Raw genomic sequence first — 21836 nt, 5'->3', positions numbered from 1 at the left:
GCACACTAACGCTATCCTGCACACACTAGGGACAATTTACATTTATACCAAGCCAATTAACCTACAAACCTGTACATCTTTGGAGTGTGGGAGGAAACCAAAGATCTCGGAGAAAACCCACGCAGGTCACGGGGAGAACACGCAAACTCCGTACAGACAATTGACGTGGGCAGGATGGAACCCTGGTCTCTGGCACGGTGAGGCAGCAACTCTACTGCTGAGCTGTACACACAGATGGAAAATGATACATATATTACTGTGACTTTACTCCCAGTCTACAGGTGAATCTTATGGTGACAACGTTTGGGAGTGGATCAGAAACCTGAGACTGTAAATACTGAATTTAGTGGAAAGAGAATGATTAATGTTGTAAAACAAGGCCCTTTACACAAAACTCCACTGGATGAGTTTGCACCTTAAAGGATGCACACCTTATAAATCTGTGTGTAGACATGGCCCAACAAACAGATTTATATCAGGTGCTGAAGAACAGATCTTAGATAGACACAAAGTGCTGGAGTAACTCAGTGGGACAAGCAGCATCTCTGGAGAGAAGGAATGGCTGAAGTTTCTGGTTGAGGCCCTTCTTCTCTCCAGAGATCCCACTGAGTTACTGCAGCATTGTGTTCCTGCACAGATCTTACTTCTTGGCTTTTGGAATGACACTGATTTTACTGGTTCAAAGTTTTGATCTGTCTGTCAGTGAAGATGCGGAAACAGGGAAATCTGGGTAATTGTAGACAGACTTGTCGACCATCGCAGTCAGAATAAAACACTGCATCGTTCCCTGCAAGTCCCATTGTCGATATGGGTTACTATAGATGATACATTACACACAGATAGACACAAAATGCTGGAGTAACTCAGTGGGACAGGCAGGAGAGAAGGAATGGGTGACCTTCCGGGTCGAGACCCTTCTTGATTCGGGATGCATGCACTGTGCTATACACACTTGGAAGCATTATAGCGTGGGTCTCTGGCTTTGGTTTAAACCAGCATCTGCAGTTCCTTCCTACACACTGATACATTATAGACATGGGTTCCATTATAGACACGGGTCACTCATGTTTGGCACAGTGGACTATAGGATTACCATGGTAAAAGCAAACCTTGGTCACGAGTTTTGAGGCGAGATTTAGGCTGGAAATCGATTCCTTTCTTTCATCAAATGATCCCGGGTCAGTCAACGTCTAGAAGAATGAACATCTCCCGAGAGATGTAAGCAGACAGTATGGGAACCGTTCAGAAGCTCCCTTCAGGATGGTGCGGGGTGGTGGCTAATGGAGTTCCTAGACCATGCAGCAAGATACTCCACCTTCCCAATGCCTTTCAAGTCTACCCCAACCTGACTGCTCTCGCAGATTTGAAAAGGACGGATTGGAATCATTATAGCATGAAAGAGGCTCTATTTAAAATTCGGCGGGCCATGATTTTGTTGGAGATCCTTATAATTCTTGAGAGCTGTCTCAACCTTTTCTCCAAAGAGCTGTTTTCAATTAAACTGCATCTCTGAAAACTTCACTTTGAACTTTGTGTCCATCACATCCCTGACCCCCGGTGCAAGATACCCAAAGTATTATAGACATGCAATATACCCTGTTGTACAGTGTGGTGAAAGGAAAGTGGGTGACGGAGAGAGAAGATAATAACACAAAATGCTGGAGTAACTCAGCGGGACAGGCAGCATCTCTGGAGAGAAGGAATGGGGGACCTTTCGGTCGCGACCCTTCTTCAGATCAGTTAGTGAAAAATAAAGGAGATATGGACGGTGATGTGGAGAGATAAAGAATAATGAATGAAAGATTTGAAAAAATGTACCGATGATAAAGGAAACAGGCCATTGTTAGCTGTTTGTTGGTGAAAACGAGAAGCTAGTGTGACTTGGGTGGGGGAGGGATAGAGAGAGATGGAATGCCGGGGCTACCTGGAGTGAGAGAAATCAATATTCTTACCATTGGGCTGTAAGCTGCCCAAGCGAAGATAATAACATGATGGAATAATGTTGAGTGGGAGAAACATCATTTGCATCACACATCCATCTACTGGGCCAAACATCCTGATTCAATGCAGGAAATAAGTGTGTAATCATTTAGATTGTCTTGCCCTGGTGATGTAACACCTCTTGGATGCCTGATGCCCATAAGCCATATGTTATCTTGCAGTAACACCTGGAAATAGACACAAAATGCTGGAGTAACTCAGCAGGACAGGCAGCATCTCTGGAGAGAAGGAATGGGTGACGTTTCGGGTCAAGACCCTTCTTTGGACCTTCTCGACCTGAAACGTCACCCGCTCCTTCTCTTCAGAGATGCTGCCTGTCCCACTGAGTTACTCCAGCATTTTGTGTCTGTCATCAGTATGAACCAGCATCTGCAGTTCCTTCCTACACGTAACGTCTGGAATATTGTCTTTTGGAGGGGGTATTAGGAGAAACTAGCAGCTACAAAGCTGCACAGTGGTGCAGCGGGTAAAACCACCCCCTCACAGCACCAGAGACACGGGTTCGGTCCTGACCTCGGGTATTGTCTGTGTGGTGTTTGCACTGTCCCGGGTGCTCCTGCTTCCTCCCACATCCTAAAGACGTGCGAGTTTGTAGGTTAATTGACACTCTGTAAATTTCCCCAAGTGTGCAGGGGGTGGATGAGAAAGTGGGATAACGTAGAACTATTGTGAAGAGTGATCGACAATCAGCATGGACTTGGTGGGCCGAAGGGCCTGCTGCCCTGCCCTATCATTCAATCAATCAATACAAGGTCAAATGGGTCTTTTTGCAATTCTGTTTCAAAAGAAATGAAAGAAAAATTGTACGGTTATGGTTGGCATTCATATTATGCAACCTGAAACATTATGAGGAAGGATAAAGAAACATGGTGACGTAATCCTCCTGAATAGAATAATGATTGCTTCACCACTTGTTTGTTTTAGCTAGGGAACCCTAAATTAATTTGTCCTCCTTAAATCCCCGGTGTGTTGATTCAGGAAATCAGGCAGTCCTAAGGCAGAGTTAGATCTACAGCAGAGTGTTATTGGTGGATACTGGAGAAAGGAAATGTGTTGGCTCTGGTCCTGACAACATGGGCTGCATCTACTGGCCTGGAACTCCGTTATTCTGCCATCTTCATCCAGATTCAATATGACTAGTTGCCGAAAAATGCACCAAAGATTGCCAATAGTTTTATAATACTCAGATCTAAGCCAAATTGTTTAGTTTAGTTTAGTTTAGTTTAGAGACACAGCACGGAAACAGGCCCTTCGGCCCACCGAGTCCGCACCGACCAGCGATCCCCGCACATTAACACTATCCTACACACACTAGGGACAATTTTACATTTACACCAAGCCAAGTAACCCTCAAACCTGTACACAATTTGGAGTGTGGGAGGAAACTGAAGATCCCGGAGAAAACCCACGCGGTCATGGGTAGAACGTACAAACTCCGTACAGACAGCACCCGTAGTCAGGATGGAATTGTTTTCTCTAGAACACTGGAGGTTGAGGAGTGTTCTAGAGAAAACAATGCAGATCTATCCTTGTAGCTAATACCCTGTGATCCAGGCAGCATCCCAGGAAACCTCTTCTGCACCGTCCCCAAGGCCTCCACATCCTTCCTGTAATGGGGTGACCAGAACTACACACAATGCTCCAAATGTGGCCTGACCAAAGTCCTATACAAACTGCATTGCGACGTCCTGACTTTTGTACTCAATGCCCCGACTGATGATGGCAAGCGAACCGTACAGTGTGGAAATGCTCAGTCTTGGGCTTTAGTTTAGATTAGTATGGTTTAGAGATACTGTACAGCATGGAATCAGGCTCTTCAGCCCACCAATTCCACACTGATCAGCGATCCCAGCACATTAAGACTATCCTACACAGACGAGGGACAATTTACATTTACCAAGCCAATTAACCTACAAACCTGTATGTCTTTGTAGTGTGGGAGGAAACCGAAGATCTCGGAGAAAACCCACGCGGTCACAGGGAGAACGTGCAAACTCCGCACAGACAGCACCTGTAGTCGGGGTGGAACCCGGGTCTCCGGTGCTGTAAGGCAGCGACTTGACCATTGGGCCACCGTGGCTGCCCGTCGACTGCTGAACAGTAAGTGCAGCTTGTTTGTGGCCGTAATGAGTCATCGTGAAACGAGACGTAGAAATAACTAATTGTTTTTGAACCACGATGCAAGCAGTTGTTGCAATTCCTTCGACGGGCCAGATCAGATGGAATGAGTTTGCGCGTTTGCTCGAGAGTTCTAGTATGAATGGCATTGGAGTTGCGTGTGATGGCAATGTGAGTGTGTCCATCAAATCAGTTCCTCGCTGAGCTCTGCATCTCCCGCCTGCTTCCACCGCTCGAGATGCTTTCACTGAGATATGTTTGAAATGCCGGAGCAATGCGGAGCGTCTGTGCAGTCATGCTGCATTACAGGCTCTGGTGGCAAGCCCTGTATAGTTTGCAAACCCTTGGAGGCATGGACTGCTCTCTTTGATCAACCATCTCCTGTCAGGCTAAAATGCATGTCCAATTTTAGGGGCTTCAATCCAAAACTTTTCATCTCCAGAAAATAATATATTTGATGTCAGTCAGCCAAAATAAAGTAAGATGCTGGTGTAGATTTTTTTTTTTAGTAAAAGATAAAAAGCCTTGTGATATCCGGGCTGGTGCTGGTGTATTGAGAAGCAGCAGCAGAGTTGACGTGCAGGAGCCCATTGTGAGATGGCCCTCGTTGGCACAAGAGCACCAAGCACCCGCTGCCACGGGAGATTTGATGCTGCACGCCTGCAGTAACCAACGCAAGGGAGCGTGTTTATAGCTGCAACAAAGCAATAGAGGTCGGTGGCAACGTTGCAGGAAGATGGTACATTACACCCAGAGAGCAGATCTCAACTACTCTCTACCTCATTGATGACCCTCAGACTAGCTTTGATCGCACTTTAAGACACAGAAAGCTGGAGTAAATCAGCAGGATAGGCAGCATCTCCAGAGAGAAGGAATGGGTGATGTTTCGGGTCAAGACCCTTCTAGAGTCCGAAAAGTCACCCATTCCTTCTCTCCAGAGATGCTGTTACTCCAGCATTTTGTGTCTATCTTTGGTTTAAACCAGCATCTGCAGTTCCTTCCTACACATTTGATCGGACTTTACTGACTTTATCTTGCACTAAACGTTATTCCCTTACCATGTATCATCTATACACTGCAAATGGCTCGATTGTAATCATGTATTGTCTTTCCGCTGACTGGATAGCATGCAACAAAAAGCTTTTCACAGTACCTCGGTACATGTGACAATAAACTCAACTGAATTACAGCACAGGAACAGGCCCTTCGGCCCACAATATCTGTGCCGAACATGATGCCAAGCCTATCTCTTGTCAGACTTCACATAATCCTTATCCATCCTTTCCCTGTACTTCCATGTGCCTATCCAAAATCCTCTTAAATGCCACTATTGTATCTGCCTCCACCACCATCTCTAGCAATGCATCCCAGTCACCCACCACCCTCAGTGTAACATCAAACCTGCCCCACACATCTCCTTTACATCTTGCTCCTCTCACCTTAAAGCTATGCCCTCTATTATTTGATTCATCCATCCTGGGAACAAGGTTCTGACTGTCTACCCTATCTATGCCTCTTCCCACACTCTCTCATTCCAGAGAAAACAATCCAAATCTGTGCAACCTCTCCTCATAGCTAAGACCCTCCAATCCCGGCAACCTTCTGGTGAACCTCTTGTGCTCCCTCTCCAAATCTCTGCATCCTCCCTGCAATGGGGGCGTCCAGAACAGTGGTCAATATCCTTGCTCCTTGGCTCAACGTATATTCCACACTCTGCTTCACAATGACGTTCTTCACAACAGACGGCAGAAAACCAGAAGAGGAAATGGCCCATCCATTAAATAAATCTGCAGAAGAGTCCCAACATGAAATGTCATCTGTCCATTGCTTCCGCAGATGCTGCCTGACCTGCTGGGCTCCTCCAGCACTTTGTGTTTTGTTGAGGAAAAGACCCAGCCATTGAAGAAGTGCAGAGTCCGATGGGAAGGATGCAAGGCCAATGTTGAGGGAGGTTATCTACTTCTTCCCATTACACACAGTGTTTCCAGTCAGTGGGAATATACAGAGCATTAAAATGCCCTATTGGTCAAAGACTAGTGTCAACCACAGTGAAGATAGCCATCTTGATAGATTCCACCGACATAATGTCTGGCCTGTTCTGTGATGCAGGAGCAGACCCCTCCCCCATCTGCCGACAAGTTCACCACCGTCACTGCCCACACTATCACCATGGGGGGAGGAGCGTGGCAGCAACTCAAATGCAGGGGTGGCTCCAGTTTAGTGCAGTCTACTCTAGAGATAGTGCGGAAACTGGCCCTTCGGCCCACCGTGTCCGTGCCGACCAGCGATCCCCGCACGCTAACACTGTCCTACACACACTAGGGACAATTTACAATTAAACCTGTACATCTTTGAAGTGTGAGAGGAACCCGGAGCATGAAACTGAGGACCTGTTCTGGTGCTGTGCTGTTCCATGTTCTCGGTTCTATGTTCTAATGTTCCAACTGATTGATCACTCCAGGTTGATGGTGTCGAACCGCAGAAACAAAGTTAACAAACGTGGAGACTGATTTAGTCACAATCGTCTGAAGCTATTTCACACTGGGACGAGCAGCTATCATTGTGTGCTTTATTTCATTAAGGCATGTCTTCTGGTGGCTATTTCAAGAAGAGCCTGAAGGTCACAAAGAGCAGGAATGAACTGCAGATGCTGGTTTAAACCGGATAGACACAAAATGCTGGAGTAACTCAGCGGGACAGGCAACATCTCTGGAGAGAAGGTGTGGGTGATGTTTCGGGTCGAGACTGATTAGTCTGTAGAAGGGTCTCGACCTGAGACGTCCCCCATTCCTTCTCTCTAGAGATGCTGCCTGTCTGTCCCGCTGAGTTACTCCAGCATTTTGTGTCTATGAAGATCACAAAGGTCTCCACTGCTTGACCAGTGGGAGGCGCTGGATCCGTTCCCATGCAAACGCATGGGTGCTAAGTAGCCACTGAATGAAACACTTGAAAACTAAACAGTGTTTATATTTTGTGAAATGTTTGCTTTGAGATGATAGTGTTTTAAGTGTTTAAAAATTCTCCCAGTTTACTATTTTGCCAGCTGCACAACAATTGCAAACTAGATGCAATAATTACTATAATGTAAAATCTACAATCATATCATGAATAAATATTACTTAATTGGCATATTTGCAATTTCATTATGAAATATTGACCCGTTTATGTCATTTTCAATAAAATACTCTTTAGTAATAGTGTTGAGTATATACTTCAAAGGATAAAAGATTAGTGATGCTACACGAAATGTAACGGAAATAAACAGATTACTTGATCATTATTTGGCTGGTCACGGTAGCACAGCGGTAGAGTCGTTGCCTTCCAGCGCCAGAGACCCGGGTTCGATCCTGACTACGGGTGCTGTCTGTGCGGAGTTTGTACGTTCTCCCCGTGATCTGGGTGGGTTTTTTCTGAGATCTTCGGTTTCCTCCCACACTCCAAAGACGTACAGGTTTGCAGGTTAATTGGCTTGGTAAATGTAAAAATTGTCCCTAGTGTGTGTAGGATAGTGTTAATGTGTGGGGATCGCTGGTCAGCGCGGACTCGGTGGGCCGAAGGGCCTGTTTCCACGATGTATCTCTAAACTAAACTAAACTAAATTATCTTCTGATATATTTTGGATTGATTTAAAATTCATCGCATTTCCCAAATAATTATTGGGATTCCATTTGTTCATTGGTCACTCGCATGCCTTGCTCACGCAGCTAATCACACAGAAATATCAGTAAGATATTTCTACACAAGCTGTTCTTTACTGGGTCTAGTGAGGGCCACTCTGCCTCTATTCCATCCTCCATCACCATACCTGAGGTGGGGCCACATGGAGTGAATTTGTTGAGATGTTCAGACAGCTACATTCCACCACTGGTCCTGCAGTAGGCTGGGGAGAGGGTCAGACCCAGGGCATATCTACAGTTGCCTGGTGGTCTTGGCAAACTTGGAGCAGTATTTAATATCCAGTAGAAAGCTAATAAGTAAAATCACTGGACCCTAAGGGTAACTAAAGTATTACGGGAGGAATTTCTTTTATATTCTTAAAATAAATAAAAGACCTACAGAATTAATCTGCCATTTGAAGCGCACTTATATGAAATACACAATGCTTGAGGAAATATTTTGTTCTCTTTGATCCATGAGACGGGCACGCTATTAGTCACTTTGTGGTTAAAGAGGTAAAACTCAGGCTACAGGAACAGGGAAAGATTTGTAGATTTGAGGGACCTGCAGGTGACGGAATCTTCAGCACAACAGGAAGTGCTGGAGTAACTCAGCGGGTCAGGCAGCATCTGTGGAGAACGTGGATAGGTGACGTTTCACAGTGCTGGAGTAACTCAGTGGTTCAGGCAGCATCTGTGGAGAACATGGATAGGTGACGTTTCACAGAGTGCTGGAGTAACTCAGCGGGTCAGGCAGCATCTGTGGAGAACGTGGATAGGTGACGTTTCACAGTGCTGGAGTAACTCAGTAGGTCAGGCAGCATCTGTGGATAACAGAGCTCGGTTACGCAACTTAGACGGCATGGACAAATTGGGCCAAAAGGTCTGTTTCCGTGCTGCAGAGCTACATGAGTCCATGGCATTATAAGCAGTGTCCTCACATTGCCATTGGTGAGAAAGTAGGAAAATACAGCACAGTAACAGGCCCTTCAGCCCACAATGACTGTGCTGAACATGATGCCAAGACCATGACGTATCTATCTGTACATATGCATGCATATCTATGTGCCTATCCAAAAGCCTCTTAACTATCTATCACCTCTATCACCACCCCGGCCAGCGCGTTCCAGGCACCCACCACCCTCTGTGTAAAAAAATATTCTCCTTTAAACTTTGCCTCGTTCACCTTAAAGCTATGTCCTGTAGTTAAACATTTTTCACACAGAGAGTGGTGAATCTCTAGAATTCTCTGCCACAGAAGGTAGTTGAGGCCACAGTTCATTGGCTATATTTAAGAGGGAGTTAGATGTGGCCCTTGTGGCTAAAGGGATCAGGGGGTATGGAGAGAAGGCAGGTACAGGATACTGAGTTGGATGATCAGCCATGATCATATTGAATGGCGGTGCCGAATGGCCTACTCCTGCACCTATTTTCTATGTTTCTATGTTTCTATGTGGAGGTGTGAGGAGCATAGGCTTTAATTTGCCCAACAAACACAGCAGTGAAGCTTGCTGAATCATTTATTTTGGGTCTCACCGTCTGGTGGAAGATTGAGGTGATGGAAGGTCTCAACCATTAAGTGTTTTGTCCAAAAGTGAAGAAAATCTGACCTTCCCCGACCTCTCTAATTGTGGAGCCAGCAACAAACTGCAGCCGATGCTTCGTACCTGCCTTACCAACCACTGTTATCACTGACATCTCTTTTCTGAGCTGCAGGAGTAAGGTTTTACATCAGAATGATAGACACAAAACGCTGGAGTAACTCAGAGGGACAGGCAGCATCTCTGATGAAAAGGAATGGGTGACGTTTTGGGTTGAGACCCTTCTTCAGACTAAGAGTCAGGGGCGAGGGAGACACAGAGATATGGACGGGTAAGGTGTGAAAATGAGAGATCAAAGGGGACGAGGTTCGAGGAAAATGTAGAATCGATCATTGTTAGCGCGGGGAAGTTGACAACAAAGCGTACAGTGATAAAATGTAATCAGGTGGTCAGTCAGACTGGTGGGAGAACTATGATGGGGGAGGAGTGGAGAGAGATGGAAAGCAAGTGTTACTTTAAGTCAATATTTTTACAATGGACAGCTAAAGTTTTGGATAAGTGAGCTCAGCATCCAACATTAGAATTGGAACCTTTAAAGCTGGCCTTTTGAATGTGCGATTCAGAGTGATGGCCCTTGCTGACAGGACATGAGAAGATGGCACTGCATCTTTCTAAATGCCTGCAGCTTAGTTGTGGTAAAGACTCCATTCTGCAATGCCAGAATTTTGATCCAGTTTCTTTGACCGAGTGGCACCGCGGTAGAGCTGCTGTCTTCCAGCGCCAGAGACCCGGGTAGGATCCTGACCATGCGTGCTGTCTGTGCGGAGTTTGTATGTTCTCCCCATAGGTTTCCTTCGGGTGCTCCGGTTTCAATCCCACACTCCAAAGATGTACAGGTTTGTAGGTTAATTGGCTTGGTATAGATGTAAATTGTCCCTAGTGTGTGTAGGATAGTATTAGTGTGCGGGGATAGCGGGTCGGCACGGACTTGGTGGGACGAAGGGTCTGTTTCCGTGCTGTATCTCTAAACTAAACTAAACATAGAGCGTAGACTTCAGCCCACCGTGTCAGCCCATCTTGACTATGATGCTAATTTAAACTAATCCCATCCGTCTACACGACTCATATCCCTCTGAAGATAGACACACAAAATGCTGGAGTAACTCAGCGGGACAGGCAGCATCTCTGGAGAGAAAGAATGGGTGACATTTTGGGTCGAGACCCTTCTTCCTATCTTTCTGTTCCCTGCATGTTTATATGCCAGACTACAAATCTGTTAAACGTTGCTACTGTATCTCCTTCCACCACCTACCCTGGCAGCATGCTCCAGTGTAAATCTTGTAAATCTCCTTTGCACTTTCCCTCTCAGCTTAAACCCTTAATGCCCTTTAGTGTTTGACACCTCCAGTCTGGGAAAGATAGCTCTTCATCAGGCATTCCAGGAAAGAAACCAGTTTAGATTTCTCGTCCAAAGCGTTAACTGCTATTTCCTTCCGCAGATGCTGCTTGAGAGGTTGAGTTCTTCCAGCATTTGTAGTTTTTTGTTTCAAGTTCCATCATCTTGAGTTTTACTTGATTTCCATTTTTCTTCATCCATTCAAGAGGACAATCTTAAGTATTCTTCAAACTAAACCTCCTTTCACATGATTGTATCGCAGAGTGTGTGGTTCTATGTTTCACGATACAGGTGACTCCAAGTGTAATACAACGGAAATGTCCAATCATAAACCAATCATCATGTTGAAATGTTTCCATGTGTATTCAGTAACATCGACAAGGCGGCACGGTGGCACAACGGTAGCGTTACTGTTCTGCAGCGCTTACAGAGCCAGAGACCCGAGTTCGATCCTGACTACAGGTGCTGTCTGTACAGAGTTTGTACGTTCTCCCCGTGACCTGCATGGGTTTTCTCTGGGTGCTCCAGCTTCCTCCCACACTCCAAAGACGTGCAGTTTTGTGGGCTAATTGGCTTGGAATAAATGTTAAAAAATTGTTACTAATGTGTGTAGGATGATGTAGGTGTGGACTCGATGGGCTGAAGGGCCTGTTTCTGTGCTGTATCTCTAAATAATATAAACTAAACTAAACATGACTTACTATTGGCACTAACATTTATTGACTTGATTATGGAGGGTTCTGTAGCCATTTCCCAATTAGCTTCAGAATGAACAAGTGATGGATATAATAAATGACAAAGTCATCAGCTCAATACTGCAGTGAATAATCTACTGAGGAACAGCATGTGGAAAAGAAAAGATTACCCAGTTAGCATGAACTTGGCACGAACACATGTTCTTGGTGTGCAATTAATAATCATATACGGTGACCTTCACTGCAAAAAGAATCTAATCTATGCTTGAAACTTTGACAAGTTCATGCTGGTATCATGATGATGGCATCTGCTCAGCCACTGCTCTGCTGGCTGGTGGGCCATGGAAAGTTCCCATTACCCAGAGGGAATGTACAGTTATTGAAAATCCCTCAAGATCACGAGCAGAGAGGAGGTTCTAATTCCAATAACTCAGCGTACAAATTCATAAATATATTGTGGTATCAATCCATCCTCATAACTGTCTCTTCCCAGTGATGTAGGAGCTGGAGATTGAGTAACAGTAGGAGGTGACTCCTCTCCCACCTGTCAGTGCGGGTTAGGGAAAGCACCATTATGCCTGGAAGTCCGTGCATGGCATTTGGGCCATTTCTCATAGACGTAGTCAAGCACTGACATAAATCACTGCGCTAGGAGCTCGCTCTGGGTTCCGCAGATTCACATGCTCTCGCCCCGACTGCTGGGTAAGAAAAACAGAGGATTTAGAATCTGTCAGAGGCTTTAAAGTTGATTCTCAGGATTAATGGCATTATTTTAGATGTACTTCATACAAACTGCCAAGTCAGTAAAATTCATGTAAGAATGCAAGATCAAGGCACAGCTACACGTTTCACCATGCACAATCATAAGATCATAAGATTATAAGTGATAGGAGCAGAATTAGGCCATTCGGCCCATCAAGTCTACTCCGCCATTCAATCATGGCTGATCTATCTAACCCCATTCTCCTGCCTTCTCCCCATAACACCTCACTCCCATACTGATCAAGAATCTATCTATCTCTGCCTTAAAAATACCCACTGACTTGGCCTCCACAGCCTTCTGTGGTAAAGAATTCCATAGATTCTCCACCCTCTGACTAATGAAATGTCTCCTCATCTCCTTCCTAAAGTAACCTCCTTTAATTCTGAGGCTGTGACCTCTAGTCCTAGACTCTCCCCCTAGTGGACACATCCTCTCCACATCCACTCTATCCAGGCCAAAAGGTCAGCATTTATTTGTGATCGCCTGTAAATGCTATAAAATGTCAATGTAATGATCTATAAATGGTTCAATGTATAAAATGTTTCATTGTGTACAACCAGATGATTGTAAATCTAGCTCTGAGTGAGTTATTGATCATAAAATGTAAATCTAATTCCATTTTCAAATAGGCAAACGACACCACCATTGTGGGCCGTATATCAGATAATGATGAGACCGAGGTACATAAAAAAGCTGGAGAAACTCAGCGGGTGCAGCAGCATATATGGAGCGAAGGAAATAGGCAACGTTTCGGGCCGAAACCCTTCTTCAGGTCTGATACCTTCGATTTTCCAGCATCTGCAGTTCCTTCTTGAACAACATGATGAGACGGAGTACAGGAAGGAGATTGAGAACCTTGTGTCCTGGTGTCGAGACAACCTTTCTCTCAATGTCAGCAAGACAAAGGAGATAGTGATTGACTTCAGGAAGCAAAGCAGTACGCATACTCCAGTTTGCATTGACAGGGACGAAGTAGAGATGGTCGAAAACTTCAAATTCCTAGGAACAATATCACCAACAACTTCTCCTGGAACACCCATATTGAAGCAACGACCAAGAAGGCACATCAAAGCCTTCCTACTTCCTTACAGGTTCAGCATGTCCCCGACAACTCTCACCAACTTCTACAGAAGCACCATAGAAAGCATTTTATCAGGATGCATCACAGCTTGGTTTGGGAACAGCTCCATCCAAGACCGCAAGAAATTGTTGACGCAGCCCAGACCATCACACAAACCAACCTCCCTTCCATTGACTCCATCCACACCTCACGTTGCCTTGGCAAGGCCAGCAGCATCATCAAGGACGAGTCACACCCTGGCCACTCCCTCTTCTCCCCTCTCCCATCAGGCAAAAGGTGAAAACGCACAAATCTAGATTCAGGGACAGTTGCTTCCCGGCTGTTATCAGGCAACTGAATCATCCTACCACAACCAGAGAGCGGTGCAGAACTACTATCTACCTCTGGTGACCCTCGGACTGTCTTTGATCAGACTTTGCTGGCTTTACCTTGAACTAAATGTTATTTCCTTATCATGTATCTACACACTGTACACGACTCGATTGTAATCATGTATTGTCTTTTCACTGACTGGATAGCACGCAACAAAAACGTTTCACTGTACCTCGTTACACGTGACAATAAATTGAACTGAAACTGAATCTGAAACTAGAAGCTCAAGATATGAGCTAATTTTGAAAATTCATCAATGCTGATAGATCTATATTAAAATGCAGTGTGTTGGAATTGTGACTAACTGCTGGAATCAATGCAGCTCATAGGTTAATGATCCAATATTGATCACACTGCCACAAAGGGCAAGATGGAAATACAATGCTTTTTAAGAGCGATGCTGTACTTAATATAACATTTTCAAAGCGTGATACCTTATTGAGTCGATCAATGTGACTAAATGCATTGTATGGAGACGCATTGGACCAGAAGACATGGGTTTAAGGTGAAGGGGAAAAGATTTAATAGGAATCTGAGGGGTAATTTTTTCACACAAAGGGTGGTGGGTGTATGGAACGAGCTGCCAGAGGAGGTAGTTGAGGCTGGGACTATCCCAACGTTTAAGAAACAGTTAGACAGGTACATGGATAGGGCAGGTTTGGAGGGATATGGGCCAAGCGCAGGCAGGTGGGACTAGTGTAGCTGGGACATATTGGACGGTGTGGGCAAGTTGGGCCGAAGGGCCTGTTTCCACACTGTATCACTCTATGACTCTAGCTTCACACAAGATAGTCACAATATCTTCACACATTATTCACACCACGTACACACAACTATCTGTCTTTAGAACTGTATATATATTCACACGCCAGATTCACACTCCTGCATGTGACTGGTTCCTACTGGTGCAGAGAGATAATTTCATAACCATATAATAACAGCGTTAAAGCTCCTCCTGCAGGCAGCAGAGATTAACCAGCAGTGCGGAGCAGATTGTAACGTCCACTGTTCATTAGAACCCATGTTAGTGGACGAGCCTTCAGTGAACCAGCAAAGCATCAGGTATAGCGTAGAAACATAGACAATTGGTGCAGGAGCAGGCCATTCGGCCCCTCGTGCCAGCACCGCCATTCAATATGATCATGGCTGACCATCCACAATCAGTACCCCATTCCTGCTTTCTCCCCATATCCCTTGATTCCGTTAGCCCGATGAGCTAAATCTAACTCTCTCTTGTAAACATCCAGCGAATTGGCCTCGACTGTCGTCTGTGGCAGAGAATTCTACAGATTCACAACTCTCTGGGTGAAGAAGGGCAAGAGGTGTGGTGACTATCGCCCACCACCCTCCCTCAACTTAGTTGTCCTCTGTGTATCTGGAAGTATCTGGAGAGCAGCAAGGGCATTCATCGCCACAGACGGCTGTGGAGGCCGACAATGGATATGTTCAGGCACAGGTTGATGGTTTGTTGGTTCTGAGACATTTGGGGAAGGTGGCAAAAGGCACAAATGAAAATTCGGAGTTTTAGCCCAGCAATACTGGGCTCCATGCGTGCTAATCACAACGGCATCAGGCCAAAGACACGGCGAAGCAATCTCAAAACCAATGGATCACATCAAGTGTCCTGACCTGAAACATCACCTATCCATGGCCTCCACAGATGCTGCCTGATCCATCGAGTTCCTCCAGCACTCTGTGCTTTGCTGAAGATTGCAACATCATCAGAGACCCACACCACCCTGGCCACACAATCACTTCACCCTTGCCATCGGGAAGAAGGTACAGAAGCCTGAAAACTGTAACGTCCAGGTTCAGGAACAGCCTCTTCCCTACGGCCATCAGGCTTTTAAACGCAACAACCTCCAAATAAGCTCTGAACTACATAGACTATTGTTGTTATTATTATTGCACTATTATTGTTTGTTTGACTTGCTCCAGAACAAACAGCAACACTACCCAGGCCATTCACTGTACCTCGGTACACGTGACAATAAACTCAACTCAACTCCAGCACACTAAGATGGACCCAAAAAGCTGGAGTAACTCAGCGGGTCACCACACCCACATATCCATGGTATAGCTGTTCAGAATAACACTGGGGACATTAAATGACCAAAACTGGCACCCTAACCAAAACACAATGTTTGGGAAACTATTAGGATTGAAAGTTGATAGAAGCCCAGCACTTGCTCACCTTAAATCAGACAGCAGCCATTGAATCACTAGAGTACTTGCTTACTTGTGGATGTGAACAGAGCAAAGGACAAATCATAAATATTCACAGGATATATGTCTGAAGAAGGGTTTCGACTCGAAACGTTGCCTATTTCCTTTGCTCCATAGATGCTGTCTCACACGCTGACTTTCTCCAGCATCTTTGGCCACCACAGGATATATTAAGTTTACTAAAAGCAAACCTGTATCCCGAAAACCTGTATTTACAACACCGCCTGCTATAAATTAAATGCAGTCACAGAGTTGTACAGCAAAGAAATAGGCCTTTCGGCCCAACTCTTCCATGCCAGCCAAGATGCCCCTCCAAGCTAGTGCCATTTGCCCGCATTTGGTCCATATCTCTCCAAATCTTTCCTGTCCACCTACCTGTCCAAGGGGCAACATTCAGGCATGGTCTGGTAAGTTGCAGGTAGCATAGAAACATAGAAAATAGGTGCAGGAGTAGGCCATTCCGTGCTTCAAGCCAGCACCATTCAATATGATCATGGCTGATAATCCAAAATCAGTACCCCGTTCCTGCTTTTCCCCATATTGGGGGTACATATTCCCCCTTGATTCCATAGCATTCATACCAGAGATGTACCTGGCAATGGCCATCTCCACAAGCAGTTTGCCAACTGCACAGAAACCTTTCAACCAGTTCAGAAACAGAAGCATTCACTAATAACCCGTTCACTGAATCATTACACGATATATCAAAATAATACATGATTGTGAAAACAACACCAAGAAATAATCCCACACAATTAATTGACTAAGTATGTGGCAATCATAGGTTGATATCTTGACTGTTAGACAATAGACAATAGGTGCAGGAGTAGGCCATTCGGCCCTTCGAGCTGAAAGATACAGCATGGAAACAGGCCCTTCAACCAAGCAAGTCCATCGCCATCGTCAATCACAGGCCCACTCTAGTTCTGTGTTATCCCACTTTCTCATCCACTCCCTACACAAGGGGGAATTAACACAGGGTCAATTAACCTACAAACCCGCACGTCTTTGGGATGTGGGAGGAAACCGGAGCACCCGGAGGAAAGCCTCGCGGTCACGGGGAGAACGTGCAAACTCCTCACAGACAGCGTCCGAGGTCAGGAATGAACCTGGATCTCTGGTGCTGTGAGGCAGCAGCTCTACCCGCTGCGCCACTGTGTCGCCCCTTGAATCCTTGGCTGTACTATCTGGTAATGTTGTAGGAAGGAACTGCAGGTGCTGGTTTAAACAGAAGATAGACGCAAAATGCCGGAGTAACTCAGCAGGACAGACAGGCAGCATCTCTGGAGAGAAGGAATGGGTGACGTTTCGGGTCGAGACCCTTCTTCAGTCTGAAAGTCACAGGAATGGGGAGATGTAGACGGTGATGTAGAGAGATATAGAACTTTTCTCCACAGATGCTGCCTGTCCCACTGAGTTACTCCAGCACTCTGTGACTATCGGTGATGTGTTTGTTATGATGAGGTGGAGTGGAGGCATTCTACCCCAGACAAAATAAGTCAAATGTAGAAGGGAGTTTGCGTCCAAATGCATTCCCTGAAAGCTGATGACGTGTGGATCTTTGATGGAGCACCAAGTCATCGCTGCTTCAACATGCCCGGTACAGGTACTCACAGTTTAACGGAGACCCACAATTATATAATCAATGTATGGGCAGGTTGGAGCTTGATGATGATTACTTTAGATATTCACCTAGTAGATTAGTTTGAGTCTGCAAGAGTTTGCAGAGGGTGGCACGGTGGTGCAGCGGTAGAGTTGCTGCCTTACAGCGCTTGCAGAGCCAGAGACCCAGGTTCGATCCCGACTAGGGCTGCTGTCTGTACGGAGTTTGTACGTTCTCCCTGTGACCTGCGTGGGTTTCCTCCGAGATCTTCAGTTTCCTCCCACACTCCAAAGATATACAGGTATGTAGGTTAATTGGCTTGGTAATTGTAAAATTGTCCCTTGTGTGTGTAGGGTAGTGTTGGTGTGCGGGGGATCGCCGGTTGGTGCAGACTCGGTGGGCCAAAGGGCCTGTTTCCATGCTGTATCTCTGAACTAAATTTAATTAATAATAATAATAATAATAATAATAATAATATATTTTATTGTCATTGCACATAAGCACAAGGAGATTTGGCATGCAGCTTCCATCCGATGTCATAACTTAAACAACTAATAACATTTAGATACCCCGAGAAACTTGATTTATTTTAAAAAATGAACAGTAAAACAGTCTAAAGTGCAAATATGTCTGTGCCGGGTAGATGTGCGTGAATACAGTTCATGGGGGGGGGGGGGGGGGGGGGGGAGCACTCAGCAGGGCCGGTTCAGAGCAGCGATAGCTCTGGGGATATCTGCTCTGGACCGGCCCTGCTGAAGCCCCCCCCCCCCCCCCCCCCCCCCACCCCCACCCCCACCCCACCCCCACCCCCCCCAATTCAGTCAATCCAGTGAATGACGTGGGTTTGTCATTGGCTGGACACAGCCTGATGGTGGGGAAGCTGGAAGAGAAACTGGAATGGCCTTACTTGTGACAGGCGTCGCAGCTGATAGCTCCCATTGTTTCCTTTATCGTGCGCTCGGACAAGAAGGCAGCGTACTCAGTGCCACACGGCTGCAGAACCTGCTTCCATCTTTGTGCTGCAAGAAAGGTGCAGAAACAATAGCGGAGGTCACGGTGGAGTTCATGGTTATGCTATACAATGCTGTCAAACACTAGCCAAGAGTCGGGAGTGTTTCATTGCCACATGTACCAACAATGGAACGATGCAACTTGCAGCAAGCAGCACAACACACTAGTTAACGCAGGTAGAGCCACCACTCATATTCCAGCCACTGCTGGTCTGGCACCTCCTTCAATCCGGACAACATTACGAGTGCATTTGAAATCTCCACAAAAAATATGTCGCCTAGGCCGGGTGAGGTGGGCGATCTCCACGTCATCAGGACTTCCGCGGCCGATCGGATCGGCGGGTGGAATCTGCCCCTCTGTGGCCGGGGCTCTGGAACTCCGGCTCGGCCGGAGCTGGCGGATCCGTTCCCATCGCCGACTTCCACGGCTGACTTTGCGGGCCGGTATCTCGCACCCCCCCCCCCCCCCCCCCCCCCCCCAGGCCGTGACCTCTGTTGGTCCGGCAACACGGATAATGTAGCAAGACTCTAGAACCAAGGGTCCCGGAAAATGGGTGGTGGACCAGTACATACAGATAATATATAGTGAACAAATAACCAGAACAGTAGACAGCACAGGCAGAACATGGTGTTGTGTTAAACAACGTCCATTCCTGCATACCCATGTGTAAAGCCGCCTTAAACGCCTCCACCACCAACACGTTCCTGGTACCCACCATCCTCTGGGGGGGAAACTAGTGGAAAAGAGTTTTTAAAAAGCCCAAAGTCCTTGGTGCATCTAATGACAGTCCATAGTTCATCTTCAGACTGAAGAAGGGTCTCGACCCGAAACGTCACCCATTCCTTCTCTCCAGAGATGCTGCCTGTCCCACTGAGTTACTCCAGCATTTTGTGTCTGTCTTGGGACTAGTGTAGTTGGTCGGTGTGGGTGAGGTGGGTCGGAGGGCCTGTTTCCACGTTGTATGATTCTACGACTATGACTTGAACTAATGAGGACCATGTACAATGCATTCCTTTTGCCACCTTGTGGTGGTTCAGTTCCATTGCTCTTCAACTGATAATATTCCCCAGTTGCATGTGAGGATGTAGAGGGTATCAGATGTCCACCACTCTCAAATTCAAGCCAGGTGCTCCTCTTTGGTACCAGAATTAGTTTAAAAATAAACTTGATACTTCTAATCTTTATGTCATTCATTACTTTCTTAGAAAATCACTTTGTCAATTTCCCCCCCCCAGAAACTGCAATTGTTGAAAAGTGAAATGGGAAAACAGTACAGAAGTTTCATTTTTCATTCAGGAATCATCTGACACTTCCAGCTTCATTCAGTTTCCGTTTACAAAATCTTCTCTTTAAAAAGTTGCCTTCAATAGGATCAATAATTGTAAATGCTCAATTTCCATCATGGTTGCAGACCAATGGACTTCAAAGGCTAAATGGAACCTGCTAAAGAATTTGGACTATCAGTTATACTTCGTATCACAAAGAACCATAGTGGGTAATCTGCATCTTTTATGTTCTGTTGCTGTGAATCATTACTTTGGACTAAAAGGTCTCAATACTAATTACAGTAGGAAAGAACTGCAGATGCTGGTTTAAACCGAAGACAGACACAAAATGCTGGAGTAACTCAGCGGGACAGGCAGCATCTCTGTAGAGAAGGAATGGGTGATGTTCTGGGTCGAGACCCTCCTTCAGACTTGAGTCTCGACCTAAAACGTCACCCATTCCTTCTCTCCAGAGATGCTGCCTGTCCCGCTGAGGTATTCCAGCATTTTGTGTCTACATTCACAATGGACTGTGCTCTGAGGCTGACACATGGCTCAGTATTGACGTTCTCCTCTCCAGAATACCCAACGCAGCACGGTAAGTCCCTCTAAGTTACATTAAATTTGTTGTTTGAGAAACGTCTATTGTAGAGCTCTTGGATGGGAAGGAGATATTTGAATTGGCTTCACTCCTAATCCCAGAATATTGTTTTTCTCCACATTTTTGATGTGGGTTGAATTTAGACAAAAGCTGCACAAATATGGGATAGTTCACTGACTAATTCTTAGGTTTTTCACCACTTAATTACATAGTTGAGGATGTGGTCATCGAACCCAGCACTCCCCAAAGACCTTGGAGTCTGACTCACTTGTAACCGCTCACAATTTTCAGACGCTCAAGTCAAGATTGTCATATCTAGCAACAATGGAACGATGGAGTTCTTACGTGTGGCAGCATAACAGGTCTTTAAACACAATACACAGATAATAAAATAATTCAATCAATAGCGCCAATACAACTGCAAATATAAACCTGGAAATACTATCACAATTAACAAGTGTATGAAAGGTGTGAAAGGCTTGGATAGAGTGGATGTGGAGAGGATGTTTCCACTGGTGGGAGAGTCCAGGACCAGAGGTCATAGTCTCAGAATTAAAAGCCGCTCTTTTAGAAAGGTGGTCGGGAGGAACTTCTTTAGTCAGAGGGTGGTGAATCTGTGGAACTCATTGCCACAGAGGGCTGTGGAGGCCAAGTCAGTGGACATGTTTAAGGCAGAGATACACACGTTCTTGATTAGAACAGGTGTCAATGGTTATTGGGAGAAGGGAGGAAAATGGGATTAGGAGGCAGAGATCAGCCATGATTGAATGGCGGAGTAGACTCGATGGGCCAAATGGCCTAATTCCACTCCTATAACTAGTGAACTTGTGAATTTGTGGTGTGCATAGGAGCCCTAAAGAAGATGTTAAAACAGGAAGTGGATTTCAGCAGCTTGATTAGCCTCTGTAACTTCAGTGAGAGACAGAGAGTCAGTGAAACAACGTTTCACCCAGAGAGTTGTGAATCGGTGGAATTCTCTGCCACAGAATGCAGTGGAGGCCAATTCACTAGATGTTTTCAAGAAAGCGTTAAATTTAGCTCTTAGGGCTAACGGAATGAAGGGATATGGGGAGAAAGTAGGAATGGGATATAGATTTTGGACGATCAGCCATGATCATAATGAATGGCGGTGCTGGCTCATAAGGCCGAATGGCCTGATCCTGCACCTATATTTCTATGTTTCTATGGTTCCAGGTTTTCTGGGATCCTGCTCCCACGTTAGGACAGGCAATCAACAGAAACCATTCCTGACTTCAGGCCCTGGGAGTTTCAATGCGGAGATTAGCGGTGGGACTTCGCTCTGAACAAAGAAGCAGCTGCAGTCTAGATGCATTGTTCAACATGCAATGTTCTGTGTAGGAAGGAACTGCAGATGCTGGTTTAAACCAAAGATAGACACAAAGTGCTGGAGTAACTCAGTGGGTCAAGCAGCATCTCTGGAGAACATGGATAGGTGACGTTTTGGGTCAGGTCAGGTGTCTGAAGTAGGGTTCCAACCCGAAACGTC

General features: G+C 45.7%; 1 protein-coding gene across 1 annotated transcript in view; it reads right to left on the bottom strand.

Annotated features, from left to right (window-relative positions):
* Nucleotides 1-21836, bottom strand: part of cacna2d3 (calcium voltage-gated channel auxiliary subunit alpha2delta 3) — a 437296-nt gene that overhangs the window by 22101 nt on the left and 393359 nt on the right. The window contains exon 36 of the mRNA XM_033036559.1: nucleotides 18360-18471. Within this exon, the coding sequence (XP_032892450.1) occupies nucleotides 18360-18471 (112 nt within the window). The remainder of the gene's footprint in view (nucleotides 1-18359; nucleotides 18472-21836) is intronic.

The sequence above is a fragment of the Amblyraja radiata genome, chromosome 18 (assembly GCF_010909765.2).
Source record: "Amblyraja radiata isolate CabotCenter1 chromosome 18, sAmbRad1.1.pri, whole genome shotgun sequence".
NCBI classification, from domain to species: domain Eukaryota; kingdom Metazoa; phylum Chordata; class Chondrichthyes; order Rajiformes; family Rajidae; genus Amblyraja; species Amblyraja radiata.
Note: the sequence above shows the minus strand (reverse complement) of the source record. Positions and strands in the feature narration are given on the sequence as shown.